General features: G+C 37.7%; 4 protein-coding genes across 4 annotated transcripts; all 4 read right to left on the bottom strand.

Moving 5' to 3' along the window:
- Positions 1-2094: 2094 nt before the first annotated feature.
- apoa2 (apolipoprotein A-II) lies at positions 2095-3841 on the bottom strand. The gene is made up of 4 exons (XM_034303060.2): positions 3719-3841; positions 3534-3570; positions 2923-3145; positions 2095-2549 (listed from the first exon to the last, which is right to left on the bottom strand). Exons 2-4 carry the CDS (start codon positions 3568-3570, stop codon positions 2387-2389), a joined length of 423 nt encoding a protein of 140 aa, XP_034158951.2. The 5' UTR covers positions 3719-3841; the 3' UTR covers positions 2095-2386.
- A 1340-nt stretch (positions 3842-5181) lies between these two features.
- Positions 5182-6463, bottom strand: apoc4 (apolipoprotein C-IV). Its single transcript, XM_034303065.2, has 4 exons — positions 6329-6463; positions 6184-6226; positions 5813-5891; positions 5182-5616 (listed from the first exon to the last, which is right to left on the bottom strand). The coding sequence occupies exons 2-4, from the start codon at positions 6224-6226 to the stop codon at positions 5442-5444; spliced, it is 297 nt and encodes a 98-aa protein (XP_034158956.2). The 5' UTR covers positions 6329-6463; the 3' UTR covers positions 5182-5441.
- Positions 6464-9300: 2837 nt separating this feature from the next.
- Positions 9301-10828, bottom strand: apoc1 (apolipoprotein C-I). Its single transcript, XM_026944827.3, has 4 exons — positions 10739-10828; positions 9985-10053; positions 9724-9862; positions 9301-9603 (listed from the first exon to the last, which is right to left on the bottom strand). The coding sequence occupies exons 2-4, from the start codon at positions 10037-10039 to the stop codon at positions 9534-9536; spliced, it is 264 nt and encodes an 87-aa protein (XP_026800628.1). The 5' UTR covers positions 10040-10053; positions 10739-10828; the 3' UTR covers positions 9301-9533.
- Positions 10829-15775: 4947 nt separating this feature from the next.
- apoeb (apolipoprotein Eb) lies at positions 15776-18381 on the bottom strand. Its single transcript, XM_026944824.3, has 5 exons — positions 18289-18381; positions 17820-17884; positions 17340-17493; positions 16815-17102; positions 15776-16575 (listed from the first exon to the last, which is right to left on the bottom strand). The coding sequence occupies exons 2-5, from the start codon at positions 17860-17862 to the stop codon at positions 16215-16217; spliced, it is 846 nt and encodes a 281-aa protein (XP_026800625.3). The 5' UTR covers positions 17863-17884; positions 18289-18381; the 3' UTR covers positions 15776-16214.
- Positions 18382-18728: the final 347 nt, after the last annotated feature.

The following is an 18728-nucleotide window of genomic DNA, read 5'->3' as shown; positions in this document are numbered from 1 at the left end:
CACTGTTTTCATGGAAACTGTAAAACTAAAATGCAAATATCTACAAAACATATCTACAAATCTTGTCATTATTTTGATGTACACTGGTATATTTGTGTCAACAGCACCAAGAGACTCATACATGCCACTGGGTAGAGGAAACTGGAGTGCCGGTCCCAAGCTTGGAGAAAATTGGGGAGGTTTGTGTCAGGAAGGGCGTAAAAACTGTGCCAAGTCAAATATGCTGACCAATGATCGGCTGTGGCGGCCCCTGAGAGGAACAGCCGAAAGAAGAACAACAACAACTATTACACCATAATCAGAAAGCTGACTAGGCTATATGTTTTATACTGTGCCAACTAAAAGCAAATTATATAGCATATAATGAATGATAGATAACTCACTTAGTTTCAGTAACTGCTTTATCCTTGTTAGAGTAGCAGTGGATCTGGTGCCTATCCTGGGAACACTGGGTGTGAAGCAGGAACACACTCTTTATGGGACACCAGTCAATCACAGGGCACCATGTACACAACATTCATGCACACCTAGGGGCAATTGATCTTAGCCAGTCCACCTACTGGCAGGTTTTTGGGACAACATGCACAGAAACTCCTCACAGACATCATCAAAACCCAGGATTGAATCTGCGACTGTGAACCTGAGGCAACAATCTTGGAAGGAAGGGAGATCGCTGTTGATTGCAACATTAAATATGGAAATAATTTTCCCCAGACAGAATAATATGTTTGATCTCTTAGTGTGTGTGGTGGTACAGTGGATAGCACTGCTGCCTCATAGCTCTAAGGGCCCAGGTTCAATCCTGAGCTTGTGTTACTGTCTGTGTGGAGTATGTGTGCATGTTCTCCCCATGTCTGACTGAGCTTTCTCTCAAGAACATGTTATCCACTGCAACTCTGACATTGTTAGAGTGAATAAGTCTTGTAGCATTAATTGCATGCTCATTTATAGCTCAGTCAGCTTTCTGATAATGGTCTAATTGTTAGGTGAATATAAAACATTTACACAGCTTTCCATTTCTGTTTCATCCAGCAATATGGGATTGTCACCACAACTTAAAATAAGAAGTTCACTGAATTTTCGTTGAGCCATCTAAAAAAAAAAAAAAATCAGTACAACAGGTCGCATCAAACTTTTAAGCTGGAGAGGCTTGATTTTAATTTTTTTATTTTTTTACAGAGAATTTGCTTTCAAACTTGGTGACAAATTACAAGTCAGTGCTTACCAAACATTGCCCTAGAGGACCACTTCAGGGTTGGAAATCATGACTGCAGCTTAATTTTTTTAATATATTTTTAATGGATTTCAGGATGGAAGACGTTTACTTTAAACAGCGAATAAATTATGTCTTTTTACAAGTCGTTGTTCTTGCGGCTGCTCTCGTTAGGGGTCAACACAGCAGATCATTGGTCTGCATGTTTGATTTGGCACAAGTTTTATGCCAGATGCCCTTCCTGCCACAACCCTCCCATTTTATCCGGGCTTGGGACCAGCACTGATAGTGGGAGTATGCTCCCAGTGGCTGGGTTGGTTCTCTGTCCGGGTATCAAATCTGGGCCGCAGCAGCAGGAGCACAAGATCCTTAGCCGCTAGACCATCAGGGACACTGTTTTACAAGTTATATAACTTTTTATTTCTTTTTTTTTACTGCAGTTTTTTTTCCATTTGTAAAATACATTGTCTATATACACATTCACATAGTGCAAGAGTCATCGCTATAAAATTAATGCTTCAATGCAAGATCAAGATCACACATGTATCTCTGCATGGTCTCGGTCCTGAGCTAAATTGCCCCTATGTGTGAAATTGTGTGTGTGTGTGTGTGTGTGTGTGAGCGTGTGTGAGCGTGTGTGTTCCCAAGACAGTCTCAACATCCACTGAGACTCTGGTCCTGATTTATGTGGTTACTGGAGATGATCTGTGTTGATCACTGTGTCTGAGTTATACATCAATAAAACAAACATGTCATTATGCAACACCACAGAATGTGCTTGAGAGATATCCAACATATTGAACATATTCAACTTCAACATATTGATGATTATATTTTAGTCGAATCAATCCTCAAAACACTCATATTGTCATACTCAGTCATATTGCTGTTTTTATTCTTTATTTAATGCTGCACAAATGTTGACATTTTATGCATGTACAGGAGAGCATCATAATATACAGTTATGTACAGTACAAGCCTATGATCTACACCTGCACATGACTACCTATCACATTGTTATTTCTTCTACTGTAATGATATCCCTGTTATGGCGGTGGAGGATTGCACATCTGATTTCTGTGAAATTGAGAAATGAATAGCTAAAGCTAAAGCATCTCAGGCAGCACAGTCAGAGGTGTAGGGAAGGTGGTTGGAGGTCACGTGGCCTTGATTTTAATGTTTTTCAGCAGGCAGCCATGTGTCCAGCACGGGTTTGATGTTGTTGATGGCAGTGTCGAGGTAAAGGCCAACGTAGGGACGCAGGTATTCGCCATACACACCAAGAGCATCCAGACGTGCCTTCTCAAGAGCAGGCTGCAGCTCCTCACCCAGAGCACTGAATTTACCGCACACACACACACACACAAACAAAAAAAACAGCTTGTTCGCCTGGTTGCACTGTTTAAAACATATTGGAGTAATATTCAATGTTTTTTCCAAATTGATTACATTTGTGCCTATATGACTTTTCTGATCAAAGAACGAGGACACACTGAAAAAATATAAAAATAATTCTATAATGATTTGCATTAGAATGTTTGGAAATAGTACCAACAGGTAAAATGAACCAGCAGAATTTGGAAAGAGCATTTTAGAGACCCAACAATATCCTATATTGCACACTAGAGCAGTGCTTAGGGCTGTTGCTGTTTGTTACAGGACACTGGGCTTCTGTGGTATGGCCTAAAAGCATTGTCTCAGATACTCACGCGGCCAGCTTAGCAATAACTTGAATCCTCTCGTTTTCTTTTACATGTTGTGCGATTTCCTTGAGCTTCTCGCCTGTGATAGTGCCCTCAGCCAGTTTCACAAGGGTGGTATGGATAGTCTCATAGGCATTAGCAAGCCTCTTGAGAAAAGTAGCCTTTAAATCGTTATACTTTTTCACAAGCTCCGCATCTGGCTCTGGCAGCACACACAGGCACACCGACACTAAGGGGCAGAAAAGAGTGGATGAAAGACCATTCAGAGCTGATCAGACAACATGTTATTAGAAGTTTATATGTGTACAATTCATGCATGTGTGTAAATATACTGGAATTTGTGTTGCATTTTGACTTGCACTGTTTGGCATAATTTGTATCTTAGTAACTCTCTAAGATCTGCAGAACTTTGTGAATGCACGCCAAAACAGTGCTGAGTAAGGAACAAGTAATCGTTAGTGTTGCATTAAACTTTTCAGTTCCTCCCTGTTGTTAATCTTTCTTATTCTCTTTCAAAGCTGGTTTTCTTTTGCTTTCATATGTATGCTAATAGAGAAGGTTATCCCACATTTTTTGTAGATGACATTAATATATTTGTTCACATGCACATTTCTTACCCTGGAGTGCAACAATGAGAGCTAATGCCAATTTCATCTGGAAAAAGAAAGAAAGAAAGGAAACAGACATAAGTAGACATATAAGACATTGCGAAATTGCAAAGGGAGTATGCACCCCATTAACCACCAGTTTGGCAACTGCAGGTTCTCTCAAATTGCCCAGCTGATTAATACTGCTTTCTTACCTTGTGGTAGTATGGATCCTGATGAGATGAAACTCAAAGAGCAGCAAGACTGAAGCCGACTGTACCACCTGAGTCTGCACATACGGTCTGCCTTTAAGCCCTATATCAGTCTGACCCTGTGACCAAATAAACGTCATCACATGCACACACACACACACACACACAGGTACACAACTAGTTATTCAAATTTTGTCTTTCTGCCTATCTTGCTCTCTCACGCATTCACAGTCACCCGTTCACTTATCAAACACAAACACCCACACAGGAGAACCCACTGTTCTAGATACATGCATCCTCACATTCATTTGTCCACCCAAAGTCCATAGTCATTGTGGATATGTTCATGTCTGTGCAGTCACTGACCTATGACCTCAATTTACTTTATGCACTTTGCAAAGGTATAAGGGATTTATTTTTATCTATGTGCATTGTGTCTTATTAAGAACTCTTTTTTGATAGCTTGCTTTTTTGCCAATAAAGTTGGTTAATGAAAGTAGAATATTGTGCTTCAAAGCTTGAACATTGTGTGTTTCTTCTTCAGCTAGTTAGAACATTTACTGTTAGATTAGCTTCCAGTACATTAGTGCTTATGTGTGACATAATTATTAGTGAAGACTGTAGAAAGTGTTGAATGATTATTTGCAAGGTAGATGGTAAAGTATTTATTTCCCAATGCCATGTTTAATGCTTTTAGACCAAATGGCATAACTGATTATTATTGTGCTGTTTGAATTGTTCTTGTAGGTTCTTCTTTACTAATGTACTATTATTAAATGTAAATTGCTTTGCCTTTGTTGTTAGTGTGACATTGTATGAGTGCAAGAACATGTAACGCACTTGGGAAAACTGCACTAAGGGGTTTCTTTTGTGTACGCTCTGGTTTGATTGTCTAAAAAGGTGCAAAACATTTACAAAACCTCACAAACATTTTGCTGGATGTGCATGCAAACTTCAGATTAGAAATGCTTGAAGATTTCAGAGTGATGTTGTCTCTTCCATCTTGCACATATTCCAGAATCAATAATCTTGCCCTTTTTGTCCCATGTTCCTTTTTGTGTACATAATGGGCTGAGTGAAAAAAATATCTGATGGCTGTACAAAGGTGGAAAGATTTCCACATACGAGTAAGGCTCTGGGTCAATCCTCATGAACTTTCCCCTTTAGAACATTACGTTTCTGCATCCTGTCTCTGCAATCTGTAACCTATGATCCTGCAGTTATAGGGTTTTTGAGATTTTTTCCCATTTCCCCCTCATTATTTCTCTTTTTGTCTCAGTATTGTTCCTCTGAAATGTGATATTATTCTATAACTTTCACTACCTACCCAGGCACACACACAGTACATGCAGATATATGCACATGCACCAATATAGATAGTGTTGGGAGGTTATTTAATGAATAGGTCACAACCTATACTCAGTGATCTTCAGAAGAAGGAGAAAAAATATGGCAAGTAAGCAATATGCCATTGAGATTTTTTTTTTTATTTGCCATCATACTACAGAAAAGATGGGGACATTACAGCACAACGTAAAACTGATGTACTGATGCATATTTAATTTCAATAAAAAATGTCATTTCAAGAGAGTTACATGACTTCTTTACTTGGCTATGTGCTTGCAGTTTGTTCATGGCTACTTCACACAGTATAGAACGAATCATTGATTACACGTATCTGTAAGGTATTATTGATTTGTTGTTGTGTTGCAGATATTTTGTCACTTTAATCAGACCCATCTCTGGACACTTTATCTTTGATTTTGTCCCAAAAAGATCTTGCTTTCTCTTTAGCCCACTCAATGTATGGGTCAGTCACAGGCTTCACCTGGTCCTCATAGTACATGTGAACGAATTCAACTGCTGTACTGCCAACATCGACAACCTTAGTCTTCAGTTCCCTGCAAGCACACACACACACACACACACACACACACACACACACATTTACATATCTACATCCAATCTAAATGGAATACTATTATAGTTGTGTTTTTTATTTCTGGTAAATTAATCAGTACTTCATTGTATTATATAATTAGCTGTGGACTCTGACTAAGCTGATTATCAACAGTTCTGAAAGTGCTCAGTTCATACTTGTATGCCTCTTTGGCCCTCTCTAGAACTCCTTGGGATTCAGTTGCATTGGCTGAAATGTCCGCCATGGTCAAGCACACTGTGATAATACATTATAACAAATTATTTCAAGGATCAAACTCACAATGTACGTCAAGTACGCCACATGATTTGCCTCATTTACTAATGATTTATTTTCGATATGTTAGATTTACATTTAGTGCTAAACTTTGTTTTCAAATTCACTTGAGTATTAACACCTCCATACTTTTTTTCTTACCATGGCAGCATGATAGAAAATGTCACTTCTGTTTTTGAATACATACAATATATTTTAGTCTGGATTTTAAAAAAAAAACTAAATGAATATGCATGACAAACAAACCACATACCTTGTAGTACCATGACCACAGCAAGCAGCACAAACTTGGACATCTGTTATAGAAGGACCGCACCAGTTGAACAAATTTATGTTAACATTATGTTACATTATAAAATGTTCATGAATTAAAATAGCTATTAAATACAAGTAAATACCGTAACAAGTTGAGATAGAAGACTGTCTCTTGGATCTCCAACTAATATCTGGATCGACTGCTCTCTAACCTGACCTGGCCGAGTGTATATCAAGGATTTTATGGTGAAATACTTTTTGACTTTTTCAGGTGTCCTTCAGTTAGAAGCCATTGGGTGGTGTAATCATGCTGTTTTGAATTAACATTCAGAGAAATGGATTACTTATTGTTTAAAAATTCTTGTTTACCATGATAGGGTTTACAGCAGCTGCATAGTCAGTTCAGTCCAACTGATTTTCATCATGCTGTTAGTTGTATGGTCTCATGTGACTGTCCAACTGTTGACTGTCTGGTGCTGAAGATAAAGACTATTTTGTGGTTATTGATGTATAAATGCATTTTTTGGGTATCACTAATGAAGGGGTATCTTCTTCCCTACAAGGGTTGGTGTACAGGACATGCCTAACACTGCTGTGTTAGAATTTGTGGTGCAAGGTGAATTATGATCCCTAAGCAATCAGCCATATTGCTAGGCCTTGTGGGGTGTTCCTGGGATGCAGTGGTTATTACCTACCAAAAGTTGTCCAAGGAAGGACAACTGGAGAACTAGCAACAGGGTCATGGGCACCCAAGGCTCATTGATGTGCATGATTAGCCCATCTGGTCCGATCCCACAGAAGAGCTACTGTAGCACAAATTGTAGCACAAGTTAATGCTGGCTATAATAGAAAGGTGTCAGAACACACAGTGCATCACAGCTTGTTGCATATGGGGCTGCATAGCTGCATGACAGGTCAGAGTGCCCGTGCTGACCCCTGTCCACCACCGAAAGCACCAACCATGGAGCAATAGAAGAAGGTGGCCTGGTCTGATGAATCATATTTTCTTTTACATCATGTGGACAGCCAGGTACGTTTGCGTCCCTTACCTGAGGAAGAGATGTAGTACACCCCTTCATGGCAACGGTATTACCTAATGGCAGTGACTTCTAATGGCAGTGAGCTCATTCAGCAGGATAATGCGCCCTGACACACTGCAAAAATTGTTAAGGAATGGTTTGAGGAACGTGACAGAGAGTTCAAGGTGTTGACTTGGCCTACAAATTCTCCAAATCCCAATCCAATCAAGCATCTGTGGGATGTGCTGGACAAAAAACTCCGATCCATGGAGGCTCAACTTCGCAACTTACAGGAGTTAAATGCTCTGCTGCTAATGTCTTGGTGCCAGATACCAAAGCTCACCTTCAGGGGTCTTGTGGAGTCCAAGCCTCGAAGGGGCAGAGCTGTTTTGGCAGCACAAGGGGGACCTACACAATATTAGGCAGGTGGTTTTAATGTTATGGCTGATCAGTGTATATATCACATGAGGGTTATTGCCATTAACTAATCAATGCTGTTATGGTTATTTGTAAGTATTTTACTGGCTACCTGAAAGGAAAAATGTTCATCTAAAATTCAATAACTAAAAACAAAATATAAATAATGTTACCTTTCATCTGAATGCAATTTTTTAAATTAAAACCAGTAACTGAAACTCAGTATTTCTAATCTACATCTGGTGAGTAGATTAGAAATTAGTAGTAGATTAGTAGTTCAGGAATAAAAAACTGAATGGGTTAAAAAATGAATATGATGGTACATACAGTATTTTCCCTGTTGTCCTTAAACTTAAGTCTGTGCTGTGGTCATAAGGGGGTCCTTGGAAATTCTTTTAGTCTGGAAGGGAGAATTTAAACAAATGTAAGCAACATTTATATGGCATTATGGCAAAAAAATATGTAGGCAAAACAAAATCTTGACTGAATGCTGTATCATTTTCATTCTAATTTCAAATATACTTCAAAAAAGGATCATATGAATAATAGGAATAATGATGATGATGATAACAGAACATCCTATAACTGGAGTAGAGTAGGTTTGAAATTGTAGTAAACAAGCAACATAGAGGTCCAGGTATTTAAAGGTAGGCCTTGTGTATGGCTAAAGGCTAGTTTACTTCTAAACAAGGTGCTTAGGCTTGCTTTAAAATGTAATTCTTGGACGTGGGTCCCGCAGCGGCTAACTGTAACTCCTGTCAAAGGCCTCATTTAGTCATAGATCCAAAACAGCACTCTGACTTGAGGGCATGGGAAGAGTGTCATGTGACTTTTGGTCACATAGTGAACAGGAATTATTATTATAATATTGAATTTAGACAGTGCTAAAAAAAAGTCTGTGCTGTGGGACATGTTAGGCCAGTACGTATTCTGTCCTTTCACTTTTTTGGAGAATACCACAGCCAGACAGGAAAGATGTAAATGTTAAAACTTCTCCCGAAACACTCAAAAGGTTCCCCCGCCCTGGGCCTACACCAAATATTGCTGTTATGAGCATTGTATTGATGTTTTATGCACAAGAAGACCAAAATGGTGGCAAAAATATCAGGAGAGTTGATACAGACACACATAAACAAACAGATTAGTAAGTAGAACTGGTTATTGGGACCTTGACCCTTATAACAGAAAGGAAGATAACGTGCTATTTGCATTAGCTTACTGGGATAAAAGAAATTCAACACATTGTGCAATTAGATCCCTGTCCTCAAAATAACTTAGAGTAGGGGTATAGATTTATCTGGACAAGATAGATGATTATTAACAGAGATCAAACAGTGACTTTAACCTGATAAAGTCAAGTGGCCTGATGGGGGTCATTTTCTGACCCCATACCATTAAAGGGCATGGAATAATATTTGAATATGCAGGTTTATACTAAACACCTATTAAGAGTCCATTGATCAGAATCTTGTTTATGTGCATGTTCAGGTCATCTGGCTCATTTAAATGTGTGCTTATTAGTTTTAGTTATTTTCAATTTCATATTGAAATAATAAATTACATAAATTTCATATTGAAATAATAAATTACATAAAATGATATTATCCCAGTAGTATACATGTCCTATGACATATAATCCTCTAAATACTAAACAAAAATTGCAAACATGAGTCAAAAACTGGATTAGGTATTTTTTTAATGTTTGGACAGTTTCCTGGATTTATTGGAACATTTTCAGAAATTGAAAGCGTTGGTATATATGTATATATATATTTTTTTTTTGAAAATGACAAGATATTGCACAGATCATCACTGAGCAGATAATCATATTGTAGAGGTGGTAACAGGTTGTGTCTGTCACACACAACGAGGCATGGAGACGCAGATGTCACATTGGCAGGGACTACAGGGTTTACTCAGGCTTGTTAAAGGTTTCATCAAACTTCTGCCTAACCTTCTCAAACTGCTCAGTAAACCAGTTCCTGGGGACAGACAAATGTAAATATGTCAGACGTTACCATTAAGAGTGGGCAAGTCACTGTTAAACAAGGCTGGTTGGTTCAAAACATGAAAGATGGCTTATGTGTGTTATTTGATCTTACTTAGTTTTGGCGGCAAACTCGCTAGTCTCAAACTCCTTCAGGGCTTTTGCAGTCTTCTCTGTCAAGTCAGATCCAAACTCTTGGAGTTTTGCGTGGAAATTGGCAAAGTGCTGCTCAATTGTGGGCTCCTCTACAGCCTCTGTGTAAGAACAATAAGGACAAACTTTTACAAAAACAATTTAACAAAAGCCACTCAGAAATGTAGTCAGAAAGAATAACGACCAAAATATAATATGTTATGTATAAATTTTTAGTTCTTACCAGAGTGTGCAATCAGCACAAGCATCAAGGTGGCTACAGCCAGGTACAGTTTCATATTGCCGTATTTTTCTGCAAAAAGATTAAAGATGTGTTAGACCAAAATGTGATGCAAAAGTGACGTAAGAGACAAACATATTAATATTGCCTATACTAGGATACAACTTCACGAAACTGACATTAAAGACTCGTATTACTCACTCTGCTGCCAGCCATGTTGCTAATCAAGTAATAATAATCATCTAAAGTTCAAATAAACCACATACAGTAAACTTAAGAGTTTGTAATAATAGTATACTACCTGTGATAAGTACTACAATGACCTATTACTAATTGAAACTGAATTTAGTATGGAAGAACATTTAATTGCAGATGCACAAGCTCAATATCTCTCTATTCCTCTGTCTCTATCTCTTACAGGCCAGGATAACCTGTCTCCTAGATGTCGCCAAAACACAACTTAGCACTCTCTTTTTAAACGACATATCTCTTTTTAAACATGTTGATCGATTAAATATTTAATTGTATGTTTAAACTAACACTACTAGAATAAAATAATGTTCTACTGTTATAAAATAAAATAACATCCTTATTGATACACTATGGTACTGATATATATATATATATATATATATATATATATATATATATATATATATATATATATATATATATATATATATATTTAATATATACATATTTACACACATTTAAAAAAAAAAAAAAAAAAAAAAGGCTGAATATAATATAATTGTACCTGTGTTGTCCCCTTCCAGTAATTTAGAGAGAAGCAGCCTATTAAGCAGACAGACTGCGATGCTCTATATAACCCTCTCAGTTGTGCTGACGTCATTGCCGGCCGTCACCTCTGACCTATCAAGGCCTTTTGTAACGTTTGCAGATTTCTCTTTCAGCCCTATCAACTCTGCTTTTTCATGTAGCAGACTTCTCTCCTGCATGGGGTGAAGACTGTTTTTGTGCATTGTGTGAAGTTACATAAGAGCCCACAGTGCTTGCTTTTTCAGCCCAGTGGATTTAATGGGGTTTGCATGTATTTTAATTAGTTATCATAATGAGTAACTGGGACATGCAGTATCATTAACCTTTGAGACCCGTGGAGTACAACGTTCCGTTGGCATGGAATGGTGTGAAGTCCACTTGTTATCACAACCAAAAAGGCCCAAAAACTATGTGTTGTATTAGAAAAAAAGAAAGAAAAATAAAAAAATGTAGCACTAAAATGTTCTGTGCTATCAAGCCTGTATTGACCTATGTCAATACAGTGACAGTGAGCAAGCAGTATATGTGGCTTCACTGTTCCTGTATATATAAGAATAAATTCACAACATTGATGTAAGAAATCATACATGGTAACCATTTTGAAGTCTCATTTTAACCTACCATTTTGAAGTCTCATTTTAACCTACATTTGTTACATTACTGTGCACGGAGAGCACTTAATTATATAATAACTCATAAATATTCTAAATTGTGATGATAAAGCATTATCTATCATGTCTAGAGATATATAGCGACCTTTATCAGCTGGTCTCAGGTTTCAGTGTTGTTTATCTGCATGTACTAACATACAGCAGGGTTCAAGCAACTATGCCATGTGATGTCCATGTGCCACAATGGAGCAGCAGAAGACTGACTAGAATCACAAAGGCCTATTTAAGGCTCTGATCTGATCTGTAGCAGCATCGGTAGGTTTTCTTGCTGATGTACATGAGACAGACATTATGGTCCAATTAGCATTATCCCATAGACTCTCACTGATCTAGATCCAAATAGCAAGCTTGTAATTAAATACATTTATTTCAACACTTTATTTAGGTCAAATGTTATACTAATTTTAAGTAACTCAATAATAATTCACTCATTGCAGCCATGCTTTAGCAAAAGGTAGCCAAAGATTGTAGACATTTGAATGAAGGCATCAGTGACTATTGGTAATTGCACCTCAGTTCTATGGAAAATATTTCAAAATGTTACAAAAATACACAGAACAACATGGTATTTCTGTAGAATGGGGTTTATGTTGTGTTTTAGTTGTGGGTAAATTGTAGGTAGTCATCTGTGTGTCCATTCTTACAACATTTCTAAATGATTACATCACTATTTATCTAGCATGGTGTTGTTGTGCATGTGGTGGTCAAAAGTCCACTCTTAAGAAAATTGTTTTCATCGGGGTGCTCTTCTTTTCATCAGGAGATAATTTAATACTTTCTTTTGATATTTTTGATATTTGATTTGATATTTTTACTTTTATGATTGGTGCTAAAATATTTACCTAAATGCCTCCATTAAATTATTCATTTTGTAAACAAGAGGAACATTATTAGGTTCTCAACACTTATGGAACTTTCTAAAACAAACAAACAAACAAATAAATAAATAAATACATGTACATACATACATACATACATACATAAAAACATCCATACATAATCTTTAACGTCATTTAAAATTATTAATTTTAGTTCAAACTCCCACACACATAAGCTCCCTATATTTAAAAACATAATGCTATGTAGATATCAAGCCTATTAAAAAAAAATCTCGTTACTGTACTAAATATTGGTGTGCCAAGAAAGCTGACCAAAACCAACACAAAATGCTGAGCATGGCCTATGAGCTCCTGACCACTTCCCTGCTTCCCCTATTCTGTTTCCTGTTCAGTGAATTCTCTCTGCCCTCATTTTATATGACTAAGTGACATGTTCAGGCCTATTAAGACCTTTATTTCATCATGACTTTTGTTTAGTCTACTTTAAGTGCTAAAATGGTTTTTTAGTGAAGTCTAGACTCAGAGAAAGGGAAGTGAAGCTCTGGGCACATGAGGACGTTGCTGATGGTGGAGTCATGCAGAGAGCCAGTGAACTACAGTTACCTCTGGATTGTGAATATGAAAAGCTGAGGCCAGGGGGAATGAACTGCACAATGCAGGGCTTTCAGAAATTCTTAAGGTACAGCCATCCAGGGGCATTAGCGAGTGATTGCTGGGTCATTAATTGGGAGATTGGAGTTAGACACCTTTTTTGTTTTACTCATGAATGTAACACCAAGATGCTTTGCATGTGTGCATATGTGTTTTGGCGTGTTTTCAGTTTTATGTGTTTGATCACCATCTGTGTGTGTGTGTGTGTGTGTGTGTGTGTGAGGGAGAGAGAGAGAGAGAGATTGAGATTATGTGATGCCATTTGAGATCCTTTGTTGTTTGGCATGAAGATTGCAGGTCAGGACCTGCACCAAATGTACTTTAGGGAGGTAAACAAGTAAAGAAAGAGTCCCTTTAAAAGACTTCCCTCTTCCCTTTATGCCGAAAACATTCTTATGCCAGGAAAAATATCTCCTCTGGTGTTGTTTTAGATTTCTAAAATTGCAAGAATGTTTTGGAAAGCAATGCATGTAAAATAAATATAGGATATATTTTACAGGAAAAATAAATACAGGAAAGTCCGAATTGCTTTCTCGTTCTGGAGAGGGAAAATGTTGGGGACATTCCGGCATTTCGTCAGGTTACTGTAGTTCATTCCTCCCCAACTCCTGTGTGCTGGAGACACAGTTTTCATAAACAGTTTGCTGTTTATCCCTCCAAAAAGGATTTAAGTCTTTTTTTTTTTTTGGAAATTATTTAAAGCAAAGGATTTTAGGAACAGAGTTTTCAGCATGTACAGCATCTCCTCTTGTTCTTAATCCCATCTGATTGACTTTTTTTTTCTATTTTCACTCCTGTCTGCTTATTTTCTCTGGATCCCTTTAATACATTTCCTCTCTATTAAACTCTCACATATTTTTCTCCTCTTATTGTTGTATAAACAAAGGGATTGTTCCAAAAATAGTTTGTATTTTTGGAATAAAAAAAAAAATAGCATCTGAAACCATCCCAACCAACCAAACCATACAGTAGTTTGTAGTCATATAACTCTTATGTCTTGTTTTTAATATGAAATTAATTCTAAGATCCAGTGAAGAAGAGAGAGGCATCTACTGGCATAAAGTCACACTGCATACAACAGGTTACGTGTGTGTGTGTATGTGTGTGTGTGATTTTGTTTTTTTCATTTATTTAACTGACTTCTCAGACCCTCTCCTATTTTCTCTGGCCTTTACCTATACTTTTTCAAAGATGTGGCCTTTTGAGCAATAAAGCAAATTCACAAAAAGAATATTTTTCCATCTCATCTTTGGATTTTTACTGTGTGTGTGTGTCTGTGTGTGTATGACAGATACAGGAAGGATTATAGTGTACAAAAGCAAGTCTGATTCACATAAATAAAGGGACAGCATGTTCCTTTATCTCAGCAGTCATGCAGGCAACCCACTGGAATGTGTAAGCAGCTCTGGACATGTCCCCGGCAGCAATAAGAGTGGGAGAAAATGATTCTGGGAGGGTTGTGGTTAATGTTAACATATCCTGTTAATGGCCATCGGGTAGTGGTAAGCTTCCACATGTGCTAGTCCAAAAGGAAATGTAGAAGGAGATGTTTTTGAGGTTTGTGCAGCAAAGAACTTTGGAATAGGTGCATAAATTGAGATTGAGATAACAGGAATGTTTTTGTTTCTTTCGTGTGATGTCGTGCTTCTTTTGTAACGGTAATAATGGAAATTTTCTTTAAGCTGTTTTGCTTAGAGTTAAATATGAAGTTTTTTTTTTTTCATGGACAGTATAAAGATAAGCTGATCAGAATCAAATCAGTATCAGTTAGCCAAGTCAAATTCACCAAGGAGTTTGTAGCTGCTCAAACTGACAGGTAATGTAAGTACAAAAAAATTCAGAGTTTAATAAATAGTATTAAAGATTAAAGAATATCTACTATGAATGTGCAAAAAGACACTATTTATTGTAATTACAGTAACTATGGTAATTACAATACCTGCATGTCACACCTTTTCTGTGACTAACTGATTATTGATTATTAATTAAAATCCAGGGAGAATAAATATTTCAGACAAAGGTGCATAAAAGGCAGCATGACCTGTAATCTTCCCCCTATACCTCATAGGATGGAAAGATGTGTGTAGGGGATTAGAACAGCTAGCTTATTGCCCATACATGTCTGATTACGTAAGCCTGGAAAGACAACAAGGTGGCGTGACAAAGACAGGTTTAGGGTTGTGGGGTGTTCAGAATAAAACAGTTTTTAAAAAAAAATACTGCAATAATAGGTATAGAAAAAAAGCTGATCATTCTAATCTCTAAATATGAGCTGTTGATCCTCCTACCTTCTACATTACTTGTCCCTCATTAGAGGTAAAATGATGCATGATTACACACAGGAAAACTTTTCTTACCCAGTACAGTCCAACCTTTGTGTTTTTCAGTATCAGTCTACATGTTTAAGCTTGTTCCCCATCTAGTGTTTTTCTTAAAGTAGAAATATAACAAAATAAATGATTAATCTCTGCTTCAACTCTTGACATTTGTATTCAGTTGAATTGAGTTCATAACTTTTATTTTTCTTCAAAACTATGGCCATATGAAGAAGTACATCTGATTTTTTTTTAAAGAATGTTTATTTAATGTTTAACATGTCTGTCAAGTTCCATCAGCTTTGGATGATTTATTTCACATGGTGGAGCTGCTTATACATTTATACCTGTTAATAAAATTGTTGTGGGTGTATGATACAGACATGTATATTAAGATTATATACAGACCTGTATATAAAGATTTCCACAGTTTGCTGGTATGTGATATTCATGTTCATCATCATGGATTAGTGTTCACAATAGCAGGCAGTTGTAAGCAGGCAGAGAGGTGGAACAAGGAGAAATCACCCAAGACAAGTTTGATCCATTACCAATTTTTATTGCATACAGGTTCAAAAACAGCAGTCAGACATTTATTTGCAGATTTTATGATTGAAATGGTGGACAGTATTTCATGAGGTTTGCTTGTACTATCAAACTAATTTTGTAAACGTGCTCTCGTCCCAAAATGCACACCTATATGCAATGTAGAAGATTTGAGAAACATGACTAGCCAAGGTAGTTATACTATTGCACTTTAAGAAGTATTATTGAGTGGATTAATACTGAGAAAGCCCACATGGTGATTAATAAACAGTATTCCATGTTTCAGTAAGAAGCTATGTCCAGTTCTTTCCCTTTCTTGTTTACCTATCAAACAGTGAAGACTATAAAGCATCAGTAACAAACATTATTAGACTAATAATATCCCCACTTGCTCTCCCAGTATGTGGTACAACGTGTTATAATTGGTGGCTTTACAGTGGGGCAGGGAGAGCAGCTGAGGCCTCTTTGATCTTTTCCATGACAGTCTGGAGCTGTTCACGGATCTTCTCAGTGTAGGGATTCAGGAGGCTGGTGAGCTCCTCAATGCGGCCCTCAAGGGAAGTGCGCAGGCTGTCGGCAGTCTGCTCCAGCTGCTGCTTCAGCACACTGGCCTGTTCCTCCAGCTGCCGGCTCACACCCTGAGACTGGCTCTGCAGCAGCTCGGTGAGGGTGCCCAACTTCGTGCTGATGCCCTCACGCACCTCCTTTGTGTAGGGCTCGAGGTGGCTCTTCACTGCCTCAGCATTTTGCTGGGTACGGGACTGCAGCTCACCCAGGTAAGTGGCCACAGTGCTGGAAAAGGTGCAACAATAAAGGAGTTAATGTTTTCAGTTATCCATTTTGAACAAGGCAACTGGACTTGTGTTTTGATGTGTCTTCAAGATAACTTAGTTCCAGTTACTGTGACTTGCTAGAGATTTAAGACACCAGGAAACATAGATTGTCCACCAAGCAATATGTATTATATATACAATTTACTGAAATTGCAATTTAAATTGCACTTCAAATTGCAGCTCCTGATTCATACTCACTTGCGGATCTCCTCGGTGTCCTTGCCCAGGCGTTTCTTGAGCTTACGAGTGTAGGTGTTGATACGGTTCTTGACGTCATCTGCATTCTGATCTATCATGGACTTCAGCTCAGTTAGGTACTGGTTGGAGCGCTCCTTGGCATCGAGCATGTCAGTCTGCAGCTTGCTGATCAGCAGATCCATATCCTGCTTCAGCTGGCCTGAGGCGTCCGTTGCATAGGGGCCCAGTTTGGTCTCGATGTCCGCCCTGTACACGTTCAGCTCAGCCATGGTGTTAGTGATCAGAGTACTAAAGTTCGGAGGAGATCCAGGAGATCAGATACAGGAGATCAGATCAGAGACAATGGAATAGTTGTGGACAATATTGCAGAAAAGCTTTAGGGGCTCTTATTTTAACTTGTTGGTAACATTATATGATGCTTTTACAATATGGGATATGCAGAATTCTCATAATGACATGCAGCTTAAATGAATAGACTTGTACAAATCTTCCTCTACTTGTTCATGGTTCTTTGTGCTAACTTACTCAAGTTCCTTGCTGAGCTGGGAGCTCTTCATGTTCTCCACCATACTATCAGTATGAGTGTTAAGCTCTGAGATGAACTGCCAGAATTGATCCACTGTCTCTTCCCATCTGGCCAGAGGCTGGTCAGCCTGGGGCACAGCACGAGCATGGCAGCCTAAAAGATGAAGAAGAGTCAGAAAAACATGGCTGAGCTACATGATGGCTATAGTAAATGAGGTCTGGTGGAACAAAAGCGTTTTATCAATTCCAATGCATGTGACTCCTTGCGCACTTTAATCTTTTGGCCCAACTCTAAGAAATCTGATTAAACCCATCAAGTTTCTTTAAGTATGTAAACATGTAAATCAATGACAAAGATGACAAGAATGTCAGTAAGGTTTACAGCATCTTCCTAAGTGCTTTACAGTTTAACTAGTGTGCATACTTCTGCTGCTTGCATAGAAAAGCCAAGGATAAATAAATGAGGAATTTTCAACATACCAGCAATAACTGCCAGAGCAAGTACCACTACAACAGCCCTCATGTTGATAGACAGACAAGAACACCTGGAGATAGAATGAGAGTCAGGAAAGAGAGTTCATCTTCATATTTTGGGGAGGAAAGGTTGTAGTTATTCAAAACTGCAATTTCAATATCATTTTTGAATTATTATAATAAAATATACAATTAAGATGATCTCAGTCAAAACAGTAATTTAGTTTGTAGGCTTTTAAAAGAGAATGCAGAATACAGAGAACTTCAATACATAGTTTGCTATATTAATCACATGCACATCCATTTTCATTTCTTCTCTAAAATTGATCTAAAGCATTGCAAGTGATTATTAAGTGATGGTGTAGAAAAGAGCCTATGAGCTGTTGTATAACAAATGCAAAGAAATGTAGTAATGTTATTATTAAGAATAGTTCCCGTTGTTGAACACTGCTGCCCCTCTCTTCTTCATACTCACCTGAGAAGTCCGCTTTGCTCCGTGTTGTGAGCGGTAGAGGTGCGCGCGCTTTTTATACTCCCCGGGCTGCGTTCACAATAGCGCTGATCACGAGACTTTCTCTTCCCTTTGTTCGGGTCTGGTTACAGTCAGCATCACGCACCCCGGTGAAAACATGTTGCGCAAATTTTTGTTTTCAGAATCTCTCTGAGCACGTCATGAAGTTTTTTTTTTTTTTTTTTTTTTTTGGATTGCTATATTTTGCAATTGCATATTGCACATACTGCAACTTATTAAACATTTGCTAAAAAGAAAACAAAAAACAAAACAAACAAAAAAAACATTTCAGTCAATTACTGATTAATCCTAAAAGGCTTTGCTCTTTTTTTTTTTTTTTGGATTGCTATATTTTGCAATTGCATATTTCACATACTGTAACTTATTCAACATTTGCTAAAAAA

The sequence above is a fragment of the Pangasianodon hypophthalmus genome, chromosome 1 (genome assembly GCF_027358585.1).
Source record: "Pangasianodon hypophthalmus isolate fPanHyp1 chromosome 1, fPanHyp1.pri, whole genome shotgun sequence".
Taxonomy (NCBI): Eukaryota; Metazoa; Chordata; class Actinopteri; order Siluriformes; family Pangasiidae; genus Pangasianodon; species Pangasianodon hypophthalmus.
The sequence above is the reverse complement of the archived record's forward strand: the minus strand, read 5'-3'. Positions and strand labels throughout refer to the sequence as shown.